General features: G+C 37.9%; 1 protein-coding gene across 3 annotated transcripts in view; it reads left to right on the top strand.

Annotated features, from left to right (window-relative positions):
- Positions 1-15,592, top strand: part of RDX (radixin) — an 83,078-nt gene that overhangs the window by 12,028 nt on the left and 55,458 nt on the right. For 2 of the 3 annotated variants that reach the window (XM_068989023.1, XM_068989024.1), the window contains exons 3-8: positions 695-790; positions 1,296-1,570; positions 8,123-8,206; positions 8,404-8,550; positions 9,666-9,762; positions 10,579-10,742. In XM_068989023.1, the coding sequence (XP_068845124.1) occupies positions 695-790; positions 1,296-1,570; positions 8,123-8,206; positions 8,404-8,550; positions 9,666-9,762; positions 10,579-10,742 (863 nt within the window). The remainder of the gene's footprint in view (positions 1-694; positions 791-1,295; positions 1,571-8,122; positions 8,207-8,403; positions 8,551-9,665; positions 9,763-10,578; positions 10,743-15,592) is intronic. The other variant, XM_068989025.1, reaches the window with a different exon arrangement.

The following is a 15,592-nucleotide window of genomic DNA, read 5'->3' as shown; positions in this document are numbered from 1 at the left end:
AGCTTCATTCACAGAAGCATGTTAGTTGACCTGGGCCTTGAGGAATACATTGCTTAACAGGTGGTAAAAGTACAGAAGAAAAGCAGAGAAAAATAAAAGTACAGAAGAAACATTCTAGGGAGGGGAAGAAGCATGAGCACAGGTATAGAAGGGTAAAATTCATGGCATGTTCAAAGACTGGTTTCTTGCTCAGTGAAAGTAGAAGAACATAGAATATACGATGCTGAGTCAAGTAGGAATGGAGGTGAAAGCGGCAGCTGGATAGCCTGAGGCAGGGCATTTACATGTCCTCAGAGAGTCTTATTACCAAAATGATACTGTTTGTTTGCGCTACTTGATAGTATAGTTTGGGTTGGGGGCAGTGGTAAATTGAAATAGGAAAGTGGGATTAGGACAGCTCTGTATCTTTTCCCCAGATTCTTCTTTTTATCTGTTAGGGTCTTGTTGGCAGATGAAAAGGAAAAGGGCATACGGAAGAGTGGATGAGATAAGATTGAAATGACATTATGAAATTTAATAAAACCTGAACTTAAACTTTTAGAAATATTCCTTTAATCAGTATGTTAAATTTAGGAAAGATCTTTACTATAGCAAAGGAATAAACCTATAATTTCCATGTGGTTTTGTTCTTCCTTTGAAGTATAGTGCCTTCTGGTTACAATGTGAGTGTTGAACTGAAACTTTTTTTTTTAAGGTGGTGAAAACAGTTGGTTTGCGTGAGGTCTGGTTTTTTGGGCTGCAGTACGTGGACAGCAAGGGCTATTCTACATGGCTTAAACTAAATAAGAAGGTAAAGTGTGTATGATAACATCTAGCTAATAATTAAGTTGCTTTGAAGTTGATCTTGATCATGTTAAATCAGTCAGATTGAGCCAGAAGAACTCAGACTGATTTTAAACCTCTTTTTATAGTTATCTCTGTGAATCATTAGAGGTGTCATGTCTTAATTTATTAAGGTACCATCACCATATCATCCTCAAAAAAGAAATGTTCATTTTTTTCCTATTTGAAAACTCAGCAGTAAGAAATACTATAAGGTATTGCTTAGTACTTTGGTCTTAAACATCTTCAGGATAAGTTGCTCTGGAGAAATTTCAATTAGGTTATTAATTAGGATCTGTGAGTTATCAGTCACATTCATAAGTATGGAATCTTTTTCTCATATTTATTACTTAATAGATTTAGAATCTCATGTTTTATATCCTATTTTGTACCAAAAGAGAATATTATGTGACTATGGTCAGTTATTGTGAACCTAAGGTTTTTATTGACTATACTTGAAATTACTATTACAGGTGACACAGCAAGATGTTAAAAAAGAGAATCCTTTGCAATTCAAATTTAGAGCTAAATTCTTTCCTGAAGATGTTTCTGAGGAATTAATTCAAGAAATAACCCAGAGACTTTTCTTCTTGCAAGTTAAAGAAGCTATATTAAATGATGAGATATATTGTCCACCAGAAACTGCAGTTCTTTTGGCTTCCTATGCTGTCCAGGCCAAGTATGGAGACTATAATAAAGAGATTCATAAACCAGGCTACCTGGCTAATGATAGACTCCTCCCCCAGCGGTAAGTGAAGCATGCTTTTACCCTATAGTCTCTGAAAAGTCATATTTTAGAAGTTTGTAAATGGTTGTGTTTGGTTTTGTTTTTTTTTTTTTTTTTTAGATTTTTAAGTTGCCAGTTGGGTTAGAGTATACTTTTAAAAGTTATGACCCAGAAGCTACATAGATTTATGTACTCTGTAATTACTTAAACATTTTGTCTCTTCTCATTCTCACAGATAAGCAGTAAGTGGAGGCAGTGATAATTTGGGCTTGAGGAGGCATGACTGTTGCTACTTATTAGTAAAAATTCTCATGCAGGTAGACCGTTGCTTAATAAATGTTTTTGAAAATAATAAGTTCCAGGCTATATTTCCTCCATAGAATTAAAATTAAATTTCTAACGTTCCAAAAGACTTTTTAAACTTGGTTATTGGACTTTTAGTCTAGTGCTCTGTTCTCATCTGCAGCATACTACTACCTGTTCTGAACTTGGGTCTGTTCCCCAGACGCAGGAAAGCCAATCTACTGACACCTGTTTGTGGTGAAGGAAGGTACAGCATTTATTGCAGGGTACCAAACAAGGGAGTGAGAGACAAGTCTCAGGTCCACTCCCACCTGATCTTTGAGTTAGGTGCTTATTAAAGGGAAAGAACAAAGAGGCTAGAATTTAATCATTGTTTTGTGACAGCTTGGGAGTCAGAAGTCTGTGGTTTAAGATTCTCTGGCTAGGTGGCCTGTGACTTGGGGGCTGCCAAATAACCTGAGTTTGTACATTAATGATGATATCTATAATCTATATCTATTGAAATTTTAGTATAGTAACATTAATATTGTTATTGACAACAGCAGCTTTAGTTATCTGGCTGTTGGTTGATTAGTGTTCAGTTAGCACAGGGTTGAGGTCAGAGGGGACAAGGAAAGGCAGAAAAGTTTTGCATATAGAGATTAATAAAAAACTCAGTAAGAGAATTTGGTTTAGGGAGACCTGGTTTCAATGTAACAGCTATTTTAAGGTAGCATGCTGCAGGAAAGCATCATTAGCAGGCCTTGGTTTTAAATGCTGATTCTATCCTTTGCTAATTATGTGGCCTCACGTATATAAGAGCCTTAGTGTCTCACTCTGCACAACGAGGGTAGCAGTTTTGCTCTGTCAGCCTTATGTTTATGATTACAGTTCATGAACAGTGTGCTTTACAGTTTTAATTGTAAAGTGTGATACAACTGGTAGTTGGTAGTATTATTTACAAAATCTAGAAATTACATCAAATATTACTTTTAAACATTTCAGTTCTTAATGGTAGTGGTATACATGACCCTGATATTAGAATGTAAATAGGGACTTTTCTTCAAAATCCAGAGAAATTATTACTATTTGCACAAGATTCCTGAATTTTAAAATTTCTAATTAAAGGCAAAACTACATATTATTAACCTAAAATTTAAGTTCTGTATCACTTCCTCATAATATTTAAGCTCTTAAGTGTAATTTCTTTTTTGTAGGTACTAAATATGAAGACATCAAAACTACTTTTTGTTTACTTTTATTATTAAATTCCTTTGTAGCATTAACAATTAATTTTGGTTAGTAAATTACATTCTGTTGCTGTATGCTTTATAGGTACCATTAAGTACAGTAGATTTAGTAATTGATCATTAAATGTCATGTACTAAAAAAAAATAAATGTCATGTACTGTTCTGCTCTTTAATACTATAATAATAATAATAGTTACAATAGTATATATTATTCACTGAAAGAATCAGGAGTATGAGATACTTGTCAGTCTGTTTATAATTATTGGTCCAACCCCAAAATCAGTGTCTCAGATTTTTTAAGCATTGAATTGAGTAATTGATTACCAGTGTAGTAGAATTACATTTCAGATGATTTTTTCTTAATTTTAAAAATTATTATTATTTTATTTTAAAAATTGTTTGTTTTTTTTTAACTTTCTGTTTTGTATCAGAGTATAGCTGGTTAACAACATAGTGATAGTTTCAGGTGAACAAAGAAGGGACCCAGCCATACATATACATGTATCCATTCTGCCCCAAACTCCCCTCCTATCCAGGCTGCCACGCTACATTGAGCAGAGTTCCATGTGCTATACAGTAGGTTCTTGTTGGTTATCCCATTTTAAATACAGCAGTGTATACATGTCCATCCCAAACTCCCTAACTATCCCTTCCTCCCAGCAACCGTAAGTTCGTTCTCTAGGTCTGTGAGACCTAGAGAAACCCAATCTATTTAGGAAGAAGCACATGCTGCTCAAGATTTGGTTTTTAACTTTGAAGGTCCAGTCAGGTGTCCTTCAAGTTGTTAGTCTCAGGATGATTAATTCAAGTTGTCTAAAACATAAATCCATAATGTCAGAATACTAAGTTTTTAGTTTAGAATAGAGGAGATACTTTTAGTCATTGATTTTATTCCAGATATGAAAGTGAAAGTTGCTCAGTCATGTCTGACTCTTTGCGACCCCATGGACTGTCCATGTAATTCTCCAGGCTAGAGTACTGGAGTGGGTAGCGTATCCCTTCTCCAGTGGATCTTCACGACCCAGGAATCAAACCAGAGTCTCCTGCATTTTAGGTGGATTTTTACCAACTGAGCTATGAGGGAAGCCAGATTCCATGTATAATATATAACAAACTTTTATCACTTAAGTGCCTGGGGGAAAATTAGTAATCTGGTTATTTGGTGAACCTAAATCAAATATATAAATTTAATGATTTTGATGGATGATTATAATCCTTGTATTGAAAAACCCAGGTAAGCAATCTGGTCTCCCACAGTAGAGTTTAGCAGTCTGCTGATAGGAATAGTCAGCCCCACCAGATACTATCCCTCTCTTTTGAAAAGAGCTAGATGTGCATGTTTCGCTGTACCAGGTTTCTGACTTGGGTATCTGGGTGGTTTGCAGTAGCTTTTCAAGGTGAGAAGGAACCCATTTCAGAGAAGGAAGATGTCAGTTTTGAACCTATTGACATCACCAGTGTAAGAGCAGTTTTAGTAGAACGTTGGGGGTTGAAGCCAGATTGTGGTAGACTCGGGGCAGTGATGTGAGGTATAGAAATAAAGGACAGTAAATACAAACAGTTCCTGAAAGGAATTTGGCTGTGATAAAGAAAAAAACTAAGAGGAGGGAAACATGGGTTTAAAGTGTTCCTTAAAATATGGAAAATAATTAATTCCTTTATTCACTCTACAAATTTTTGCCTCTTCTGTTTGGCACTGGGCATAACTGGTGAGCAACATGCATGTGATTGGTGCGAGCTTCACGCAAATAAGTATACTGTCATACCTCCTTTTTTTTGTGCTTTGTTTTATTGTGCACTGTAGGTACTGGGTTTTTAACAAATTGAAGGTTTGTGGCAGCCAGCATCAAGCAAGTCTGTTAGCACTATTTTTTTTCCAGCAGCTTTAGCTCACTTCATGTATCTCTATCAGCTTGGAGCTTCCTGAAATATTTCAAACCCTCCACTAACAAAATGATTATGACATTTTGAAGGCTCAGATGGTGGTTACCTTTTTTTTTTTAACAATAAAGTATTTTTAAATTTTAGTGTGTACATTGTTTCTATGGACAGAATGCTGTTGCACACTTAATACAGTATAGTATAACCATAACCTCTGTATGCACTAGAAAACTGAAAATTTTGTGTAACTTGCTTTGTTGAGGTGGTCTGAAAATGAACCAAAAATATCTCTGAGATGTGCGTGTATCTGGTAATATAGATAGGCAGGGATGATAAATAATGGAATGAGAACATATTTCCTGAGGAAATAGAGGAATAAGTCATTTAAAGGGATTTCCAGGCAGCACAGCGGTAAAGAATATCCACCTGCCAATGCAGAAGACACAAGAAACGCGGGTTCCCCCCCTGGGTCAGGAAGATCCCCTGGAGAAGGAAATGGCAACCCACTCCTGTTTTCTTCCTGGGAAATCCCATGGACAGAGGAGCCTGAGGGACTGTAGTCACGGGATCGCAGACCGAGATATGACTTAGTGTGCGTGCAGGCACTCACACGCACAAGTTGTTTAAAGGCCCAAGTAGATTTAAAGTCAAGGTGAAACATATTAGCCTTATCATGAAGAAAAGACTCCTTTTTTTCTGGACAGAAGATTTAGCTTCCCCACCCACCCCTCAGTAATTTTTTTTTTTCTTTTTAAAATTTTTTCAAGTTTTTTCTTTTTATTTTTGGCTGTGCTGAGACTTCCTTACTGTGCACAGGCTTTCTCTAGTTGTGGCAAGTGGGGGCTGCTCTCCAGTTGTGGTGCATGGGTTTCTTATTGAGGTGGCTTCTCTTGTTGGAGAGGACAGGCTCCAGGGCACGTGGACTCAGTAGTTGCAGGCTCTAGAGTCATTTAGAGTCAGCTTTTTTGGCGGGGGTGAGATTTAATAACCACTTTATTCCATGCACTAGGGACTCTGGAAGGGACTGGGGCTGGGCTGAGAGCAGAGAAGGTACAATCCTAGAGCAACGAGGGCAGGGAGAAGGATGGAAACCAGGGAAATATGTATTATCTGCTAAGTCACTTCAGTCGTGTCCGACTCCGTGCGACCCCATAGACGGCAGCCCACCAGGCTCCCCCGTCCCTGGGATGCTCCCCCGTCCCTGGGATTCTCCAGGCAGGAACTCTGGAGTGGGTTGCCATTTCCTTCTCCAAGGCATGAAAGTGAAGAGATGCTCTAATTTTACAGACCACATCTCACCCGCAAGTGACCACTGCCCTCCCCAGTGCCTCCTCACCCGGATGCTGGGTCCTCTCTGCTGCCCTCGGGCTAGAGTCTCTTCCCCATCCCCCACCCACCCTGCAAAGCGGCGGTGCCCTGGGGCCCTGTCTTGTCCTTGAGGCCTGAGGCTGCGGCGGCAGTCTGGTGAGGGGGCCCGCCACTCCAGAATGCCCGGCTCTGGGGGCAGGGTCCAGCCCATGCGCAGTATGGGCTGGGCTGGGGAGGCCCTAGTGCACTGGGCGCGGTGGTGAGCGCTGGACCAGGCTCTGGGGTGTCACAGTCCAGCGGGAGGCGTGGCGCTTGGGGCCTTGACCGACGAGTTCCGCAGAGAACCGTGCAGGGGAGAGCTGGGTGCTGGTGGCTGTTGGCCAGGTTGGCGGTGTGCGCGAAGGCACCCAGGCGAAGCAGGCACTTGGCGGATCCGGACAAGTGGCCCCTGGCTAGCGCCTCACCGTCCTGGGCTGGGGACAGGGAACCCTGGGGGCTCTACCTGGCTTCCATTGCCTCAAATAGCCCACAGCGAGCTCCACTAGGGCTCAGTAGTTGCGGCCCACCAGCTTAATTGCCCCACGGCATGTGGGATCCTCTCTGCACAAGAATCAAACCTGTGTCCCCTGCTTTGACAGGAGGATTCTTTACCACTGGACAATGAGGGAAGTTCTCTTTTTTTTAAATTTAATTTTTATTTTATATTGGGATATTATATTTGATTTACAGTGTGTTACTTTTCAGTGTACAGCAGACTGGTTCATTTATACATAACATATGTCTATTCTTTTCCGTATTCTTTTCCAAAGTGGGAATTTTAGATACCTGCAAACCAGTCATGCATATTAATAATACAAGTACATTATATAAAATGGAAATGAAGGAGATTTGAGATGCTTAATATAAAAAGCCAGAACATAAATTGTAGTGGCATTCAATTTAATTAACTTGTGCATTCAGATTTTGTTAACATTGTCATTTCTGCAGTTGGCTGCATTGCATTGCATTACATTGCCCTCAAGGCTTGCCTCTTGATGAGCACAGAGGGCAGATGGCAAGAGTATTAAGACAAGAAAATTGTGAAAGTTTAAGTGCTGTAATGAAGTGTTCAATTTAAGTGTTGAAAATAAGAATGTTTGTTCATGTTTGCTTATATTTGTAAAAGAGACACTGAAATGATACAAAAGAAACTAATAAGTTACTTGCAGCTTGGAGGGTGGTGGTGGAAAAAAATGCCTTTTCACTTGTAAACTTACCTAAAAGTATACCTGTAGAAAATATAAAAATTAAATTTAGCAGCAAAGAAAGTAAATACATAGAAGCAAAGAAGAATTCTGATTTTTGATCTGTTCCTCTCAAATCTTTCCTAATATTCATGAGAAAGTTACTTTCCCTGTTTTTGGTGCAATATTTCATTCATTGCAAACATTCCCATATGCTACCCATGTAACTATTTCTAAAACTTAATGTAAAATAATTTTAGGGTCATAGAGTCTTTTTATTTTGAGTTAATTGTAGTTTCACACATAGTTATAATAAAAAATGGTAATGAGGTCTGGGTCCTATGTGTCCTTCTCCGAGCTTTCCCGAATGGTAACATCTTGGATGACTTCAGTACAATATCACAACTAGGATGTTGGCGTTGATGCCATCCACTGACCCCATTCGGGTTTCATTAGTGTTACTGCAGTCATTTGTGTATATGTATGTATGTATTTGTGCAGTTTTATCATATGTATAGTTTTGTATGACTACCACAGTTAAGGGACTGAATAATTCTAGACTTTTTAAAAGCATATTGACTTTGAATCTAAGGGACATTTTTATAGATTCTTTTTTTTTTCCTTACAGTGTTTTGGAGCAACACAAACTGACAAAAGAACAGTGGGAAGAAAGAATACAGAATTGGCATGAAGAACATAGAGGAATGCTAAGGTATTGAGTGGTTATTTTCTTAGTGTTTTTCCTCAAATTAAGGTTTTTTTTATAACACTTTTTATTATATCAGATTATCCCTCAAAGGTTATTAGACTTATATGAATACATGTAAAGCACTAAACTTTAATCCAAAATGTTTTGTAATTTGTTTGATCTTATTTTTATATATGTTAAAATCAGCTTTATTTCAATAGGGAGGATTCTATGATGGAGTACTTGAAGATTGCACAGGATCTAGAAATGTATGGAGTCAACTATTTTGAAATAAAAAATAAGAAAGGAACAGAATTGTGGCTAGGTGTTGATGCTTTGGGTCTGAATATTTATGAACATGATGACAAGTAAGTAAATTAGTTGAATAGTGAATAAGTCTTTATTCAGCAGCCTGTGTGGCTTTAATCTTACGTGTAAAGTCCTCTTGGGGCCTGATTACTCTTAACTCCTTTTCCCTTGCCCCCAAATTAAAAGATTAGTTAATGTCAGATAGGTTCTCAGATAATATACCTGTTTTCTCAACATCTTGTAGTTTCAGAGTTCTACTTCTCAAGAAGTATGTTTATCAAATAGAGTGATTTCACTTCTATTTGAAGTATGCTTCCTGATGTCTTGTGAGTTATGTCTGGTAACTTAAAATTTGTTTTCTCATAGATGAAAAGTGATTGCTTAAATGTTTTGCCTGCCCTGTAGGTTGTAATTGAAATTAACATACATAAATAGCAACAGTGAGACAATGAATTATAGGTGCATAATTTACTGTATTTTGTAACACTTTTTGTTTGAACATTTATATGAACTATTTTGTATATTTTTAGACATCAATAAAGTAGAACATTGCTGTATCATACATAGTGAATAGTGGCATTTTATTTTGAAATCAACCCAAAATGTATAATATGTCAGGCTCTTAGAGCACTTTTAAGTAATGATAGCTACAGTTATTTTACACCTTCCTTTTATTTACCATGTCACATGAGCATCTAAGTCTATGCCAGTAATGCTTTTTTCTAAGATGTTTCTTTTTATCCTGGCCTCAGAACTTTATTTTCATTATTTGCAGGTATCTAATAAAGTACACATTCCTAAGCAAATACAAATTCCGAAAGAGAGTGTTTTACTGATTTTACTCTATTTTTTCATATATTACAAAGCAAGTTAAAATGCTATGTTATTCAGAAGAGAAAATTTTGAAAGTTTTGAATGAAAAGCAAAAATGACCTGAAGAGTAAATTTTGTAGATAAAATCTTTTCTTTTTCTTCCTTTAAAAATTTAGAGTACCTGTTAGAGGTGTGACTACAGATAAAGATGGGGAATGTGAAAGAGGGGTGAGCTCAAGATGGGAGGGAATGGGACTGGGGATTCTGGACAGTGGGGACTTTGGGCTTAATTGGAATGGGTCAGTTTCTTTTTATAATGAGAATATATTCATCTTAAAGGGTGCTTTTTTTTTTTTTTAAGGTTGACACCTAAAATTGGTTTTCCTTGGAGTGAAATCAGAAATATTTCATTTAATGACAAAAAATTTGTTATAAAGCCGATTGACAAAAAGGCACCTGTAAGTAAAATTCTTTTATTTTTATGTATTAACTCTTTAAATTTCTGCCACTTTGCTATGCTAGCACTTGAAGAACGACAATAGTAATAATAGATATTATTGTGTATTCATTGAATTGCTTCTGAGAAGTAGCCCTTTTCACAGTTTTATTTTAACTGAGATTTAACTATAAGATAGGCAGTATTTATTAGGAGATGGTTGGAAACAATCGCCATTCCTATTTAAAAAAAGCATGTTGGTGGCTGGAATTAGTGGAGGTAACCTCCTCTACGTTAACTTGCTTAGAGAGTATTGCATAATGAACTTTGGGTTTTTGTAACTCAGAGCCTTGAACGTAAGAAATATTTATATTTAAATAGTTTTTTAAATTGCTCTAGTGTCAGGTATACTCTAGTACTTTAACTCAGTTATTGAAAACACAAAGGTATGGAGAAAATTTCTAGGTTAAAAAGTTTAACAGACTTGAACAAAGGTCCAATTTTGAGGTTAATGGCAAAGGCAAAACAAACAAAAAATCCTCCTCTGAGGTGAAGGAATTGATGTTCATAGTTTTTTTGGAGAAGAAAAAAGAATAAAGGTCATTTACCATATTGAGAACATAAGAATGTTAGCTTCTCCACAAAACCAGTAGGGAACAAAACGGGGAGGAACCAGTTTTCTGAAAGTATGGCATAAGGAGTGAAGAAATTCCATGATTTCTAAAATATATAGAATATGACATTAGAATTCATAGGAAAGCCTGGAATTTTGTAGAGATTATTGTGGGAAGAAATATCCTTTCATGAAGATTTTAAATTCAGGCTCCTTTATATTTAGGATTTTGTTTTTTATGCACCTCGTTTGAGAATCAATAAGCGGATTTTGGCCTTATGCATGGGAAACCATGAACTGTACATGCGAAGAAGGAAGCCTGACACTATTGAAGTACAGCAGATGAAGGCCCAGGCTAGAGAGGAGAAACATCAGAAGCAGTTGGAAAGGTATGGAGTTTATGGCCTTTCTTTTTCTTAATTCTTGACTGCTGGGTCTTCATTGCAGCACATGGGCACTTCTCTTCTTTTGTTGTGGAACATGGGCTCTAAACACACAGGCTTGTAGTTGGGGTGCATGGGCTTCTCTAGTTGGAGCACATGGGCCTGGCTGTCCCAAGATATGTAGAACCCCAGTTGCCCAACCAAGTGTCAAACCTGCATCCTATGCTTTGGAAAGTGGATTCTTAACCACTGGACCACCAGGCAAGTCCCTAGCCTTTCAGTTTTAGTTGATAGCAGTAGGTTATCTAAAATTTAAGAATCCTCATCAGTTTCTGTGCTTCTGCTGCTAAGTTGCTTCAGTCGTGTCCGACTCTGTGCGACCCCATAGATGGCAGCCCACCAGGCTCCCCCATCCCTGGGATTCTCCAGGCAAGAATACTGGAGTGGGTTGCCATTTCCTTCTCCAGTGCATGAAAGTGAAAAGTGAAAGTGAAGTCGCTCAGTCGTGTCTGACTCTTAGTGACCCCATGGACTGCAGCTTATCAGGCTCCTCCATCCATGGGATTTTCCAGGCAAGAGTACTGGAGTGGGGTTCCATTGCCTTCTCTGAAATATAAGAATCCTATCAGTTTCTATAGTATACTCTAAATTTACATTTTTACATTATATTCATTTAATACTATGATATATGGTTGGCCAAAAAGTTTGTCCAGGTTTTCCCAAAAGGTGTTACAGAAAATGTTCTTAAAATTGAATGACAGCATGTGTTATCACTGTTCTCTTTTAAAGTGAGTGTATACCGCACACAAAAATAAACTCAAAATGGATTAAAGATCTAAATGTAAGACCAGAAACTATAAAACTCCTAGAGGAGAACATAGGCAAAACACTCTCAGACATAAATCACAGCAGGATCCTCTATGATCCACCTCCCAGAATTCTGGAAATAAAAGCAAAAATAAACAAATGGGATCTAATTAAAATTAAAAGCTTCTGCACAACAAAGGAAAATATAAGCAAGGTGAAAAGACAGCCTTCTGAATGGGAGAAAATAATAGCAAATGAAGCAACTGACAAACAACTAATCTCAAAAATATACAAGCAACTTATGCAGCTCAATTCCAGAAAAATAAACAACCCAATCAAAAAATGGGCCAAAGAACTAAATAGACATTTCTCCAAAGAAGACATACGGATGGCTAACAAACACATGAAAAGATGCTCAACATCACTCATTATTAGAGAAATGCAAATCAAAACCACAATGAGGTACCACTTCACACCAGTCAGAATGGCTGCGATCCAAAAATCTGCAAGCAATAAATGCTGGAGAGGGTGTGGAGAAAAGGGAACCCTCCTACACTGTTGGTGGGAATGCAAACTAGTACAGCCACTATGGAGAACAGTGTGGAGATTCCTTAAAAAATTGCAAATAGAACTACCTTATGACCCAGCAGTCCCACTGCTGGGCATACACACCGAGGAAACCAGAATTGAAAGAGACACATGTACCCCAATGTTCATCGCAGCACTGTATATAAGAGCCAGGACATGGAAACAACCTAGATGTCCATCATCAGATGAATGGATAAGAAAGCTGTGGTACATATACACAATGGAGTATTACTCAGCCGTTAAAAAGAATTCATTTGAATCAGTTCTGATAAGATGGATGAAACTGGAGCCGATTATACAGAGTGAAGTAAGCCAGAAAGAAAAACACCAATACAGTATACTAACACATATATATGGAATTTAGAAAGATGGCAATGACGACCCTGTATGCAAGACAGGAAAAAAGACACAGGTGTGTATAACGGACTTTTGGACTCAGAGAGAGAGGGAGAGGGTGGGATGATTTGGGAGAATGGCATTCTAACATGTATACTATCATGTAAGAATTGAATCGCCAGTCTATGTCTGACGCAGGATATGGCACGCTTGGGGCTGGTGCATGGGGATGACCCACAGAGATGTTATGGGGAGGGAGGTGGGAGGGGGGTTCATGTTTGGGAACACATGTAAGAATTAAAGATTTTAAAATTAAAAAAATAAAAAACTAATAAAAAATAAATTAAAAAAAATAAAAAAATAAAGTGAGTGTATATAATTTTCAAGTTAGAAATCTTTGATAGATATTTCTGAGAAAATAGCTTTTTGAGACTTCACAGATGTGCTTTTCCTGTATTGTGCTTGCTTTTTACTGACAGACTTTGGTGTGGACATAGTATGAAATTTTCAAGCTTGTTTTGCTTGTGACTTGTGTGTCTTCATTTTTCAGGGTAGGAATATGCTGAATATTTTGATTTGAAACAGTGTCAGTGACGTGAAGTGAATAGTCACTATTCATAGTTAAATAACTCTAGTACTCCCTGCCAGTGACACTGATCTTTTTAACCAGGGTTCACTTGACTTTCAAAAAAGATGTTAAATATTAAATTAAGACTTCTGAAACATAAAAATATTGAATAAATTCCTTGTTTACCTTGGAACCACATTATTGGCTCTGGCACTCATAATTCCCAAATCTGATTCTATACTAACTTAGACTTTATGCTTTATTTGAAAAAATTTAGAGTCCAAATTAAAGTTAACATCAATTGAGGAAATCATTGCAGAATAACACAATAATCTTTAGAGTAGGTTCTAAAGAAAACAAAATTGAGGACCCCTAACCATATACATAAAAACATATTGTGTTGGAAATAACATAATTTGAATCCAGTAATTAAATCAGCCCTTTGCCAGAAATAGTTTTGCTACCTATATTTTTAGTCATTGTATTAGATACATTTTTTTTCTTAAATGTTCTGTGTAATTTAGATATTTTATTAATTCACATTGTTTCACTCAAGTTGTCTGCCTTAGAGAAGTTAGTTCAGTTCAATTGCTCAGTCATGTTGGACTCTTTGCAACCCCTTGGACTGCAGCACACCAGCCCTCCTTGTCCATCACCAACTCCCAGAGTTTACTCAAACTCATATCCATTGAGTCGGTGATGCCATCCAATCATCTCATCCTCTGTTGTCCCCTTCTCCTCCTGCCCTCAGTCTTTCCCAGCATCAAGGTCTTTTCAAATGAGTCAGCTCTCCGCATCAGGTGGCCAAAGTATTGGAGTTTCAGCATCAGTCCCTCCCAATGAATATTGAGGACTGATCTCCTTTAGGATGGACTGATTGGACCACCTTGCAGTTCAAAGGACTCTGAAGAGTCTTTTCCAACACCACTGTTCAAAAACATCAATTCTGGCGCTCAGCTTTCTTTACTGTCCAACTCTCACATCCATACATGACTACTGGAAAAACCATAGCCTTGACTAGACAGAACTTTGTTGGCAAAGTAATGTCTCTGCTTTTTAATATGCTGTCTAGGTTGATCATAACTTTTCTTCCAAGGAGCAAGCATCTTTTAATTGCATGGCTGCAGTCACCATCTGCACTGATTTTTGGAGCCCCCCAAAATAAAGTCTCTCAGTGTTTCCCAGTCTATTTGCCATGAAGTGATGGGACCGGATGCCATGATCTTCGTCTTTTGAATGTTGAGCTTTAAGCCAACTTTTTCACTCTCCTCTTTCACTTCCATCAAGAGGCTCTTTAGTTCTTCACTTTCTACCACAAGGGTGGTGTCATCTGCATATCTGAGGTTATTGATATTTCTCCCGGCAATCTTGATTCCAGCTTGTGCTTCCTCCAGCCCAGCGTTTCTCATGATGTACTCTGCATATAAGTTAAATAATCAGGATGACAATATACAGAATTGACGTACTCCTTTCCCTATTTGGAATTGGTCTGTTTTCATGTCCAGTTCTAACTGTTGCTTCCTGACCTGCATACAGATTTTTCAAGAGAAGTTAACTGCTTCATAAAACATGTTTTAAACAGGCATGAAACTGTCCTGTAATTCCTGACTCCACCATTAAAGATGCTAAGTTGGAATGTTACTTTGAGCTCTGTCATTTTTTACTGTTCTCATGTGGCTTAGGATTATATTGTAGTTCTTGATTTACTTTTAATTGAAGGATAATTACAATATTGTGTTGGTTTCTGCCATACATCAACATGGATCAGCCATAGGTATACATATGTCCCCTCCTTCTTGAAGCTCCCTCCCACCTCCCACTCCATCCCACCCTTTAAGCTTGCAACTTGCCCCAGTTTTAGGTCCCTGAGTTATATAGCAGATTCCCTGACTGGCTGGCTATTTTGCATATGTTAATGTGTATGTTTCTGTTCTATGCCTCTCTCCATTCATCCCACCCTCTCCTTCTTATATTCATCTCACCCTCTCCTTCTTCCACCCCTTGTGTCCATAAGTCTGTGTTTGCATCTCCATTGCACCTGGGCAAATAGCTTCATTAGAACCATCTTTCTAGGTCCCATATATGCCTTAACATAGGATATTTGTTCTCTTCTGACTTACTTCACTCTGTGTAATAGGCTCTGGATTTATTCACCCCATTAGCACTGACTCAAATGCGTCCCTTTTGTGGCTGAGTAATATTCCATTGTGGTATATGTACCACAGCTTCTTCATCCATTCATGGACATCTAGGTTGCTTCCATGTCTTAGCTATTATAAATAGTGTTTCAGTGAACATCGGGGTACATGTGTCTTCAGTTACAGTTTTCTCAGGGTATTTGCCTAATGGTGGGATTGTTGGGTCATATGATAGTTTTAGTCCTGGATTTTCAGGGAATCTCCTTACTGTCTTCCATAGTGACTGCATCAGTTTACCTTTCACCTAACAGTGCACCAACAAACATGTCATGTCCCTTTTCTCCACACCTTCTTCAGCTCCTGTTATTTGAAGATTTTTTTGATGATGGCCATTCTGACAGGTGTAAGGTGATATTGTA

Source organism: Capricornis sumatraensis, chromosome 16 (genome assembly GCF_032405125.1).
Source record: "Capricornis sumatraensis isolate serow.1 chromosome 16, serow.2, whole genome shotgun sequence".
Classification (NCBI taxonomy): domain Eukaryota; kingdom Metazoa; phylum Chordata; class Mammalia; order Artiodactyla; family Bovidae; genus Capricornis; species Capricornis sumatraensis.
The sequence above is the reverse complement of the archived record's forward strand: the minus strand, read 5'-3'. Positions and strand labels throughout refer to the sequence as shown.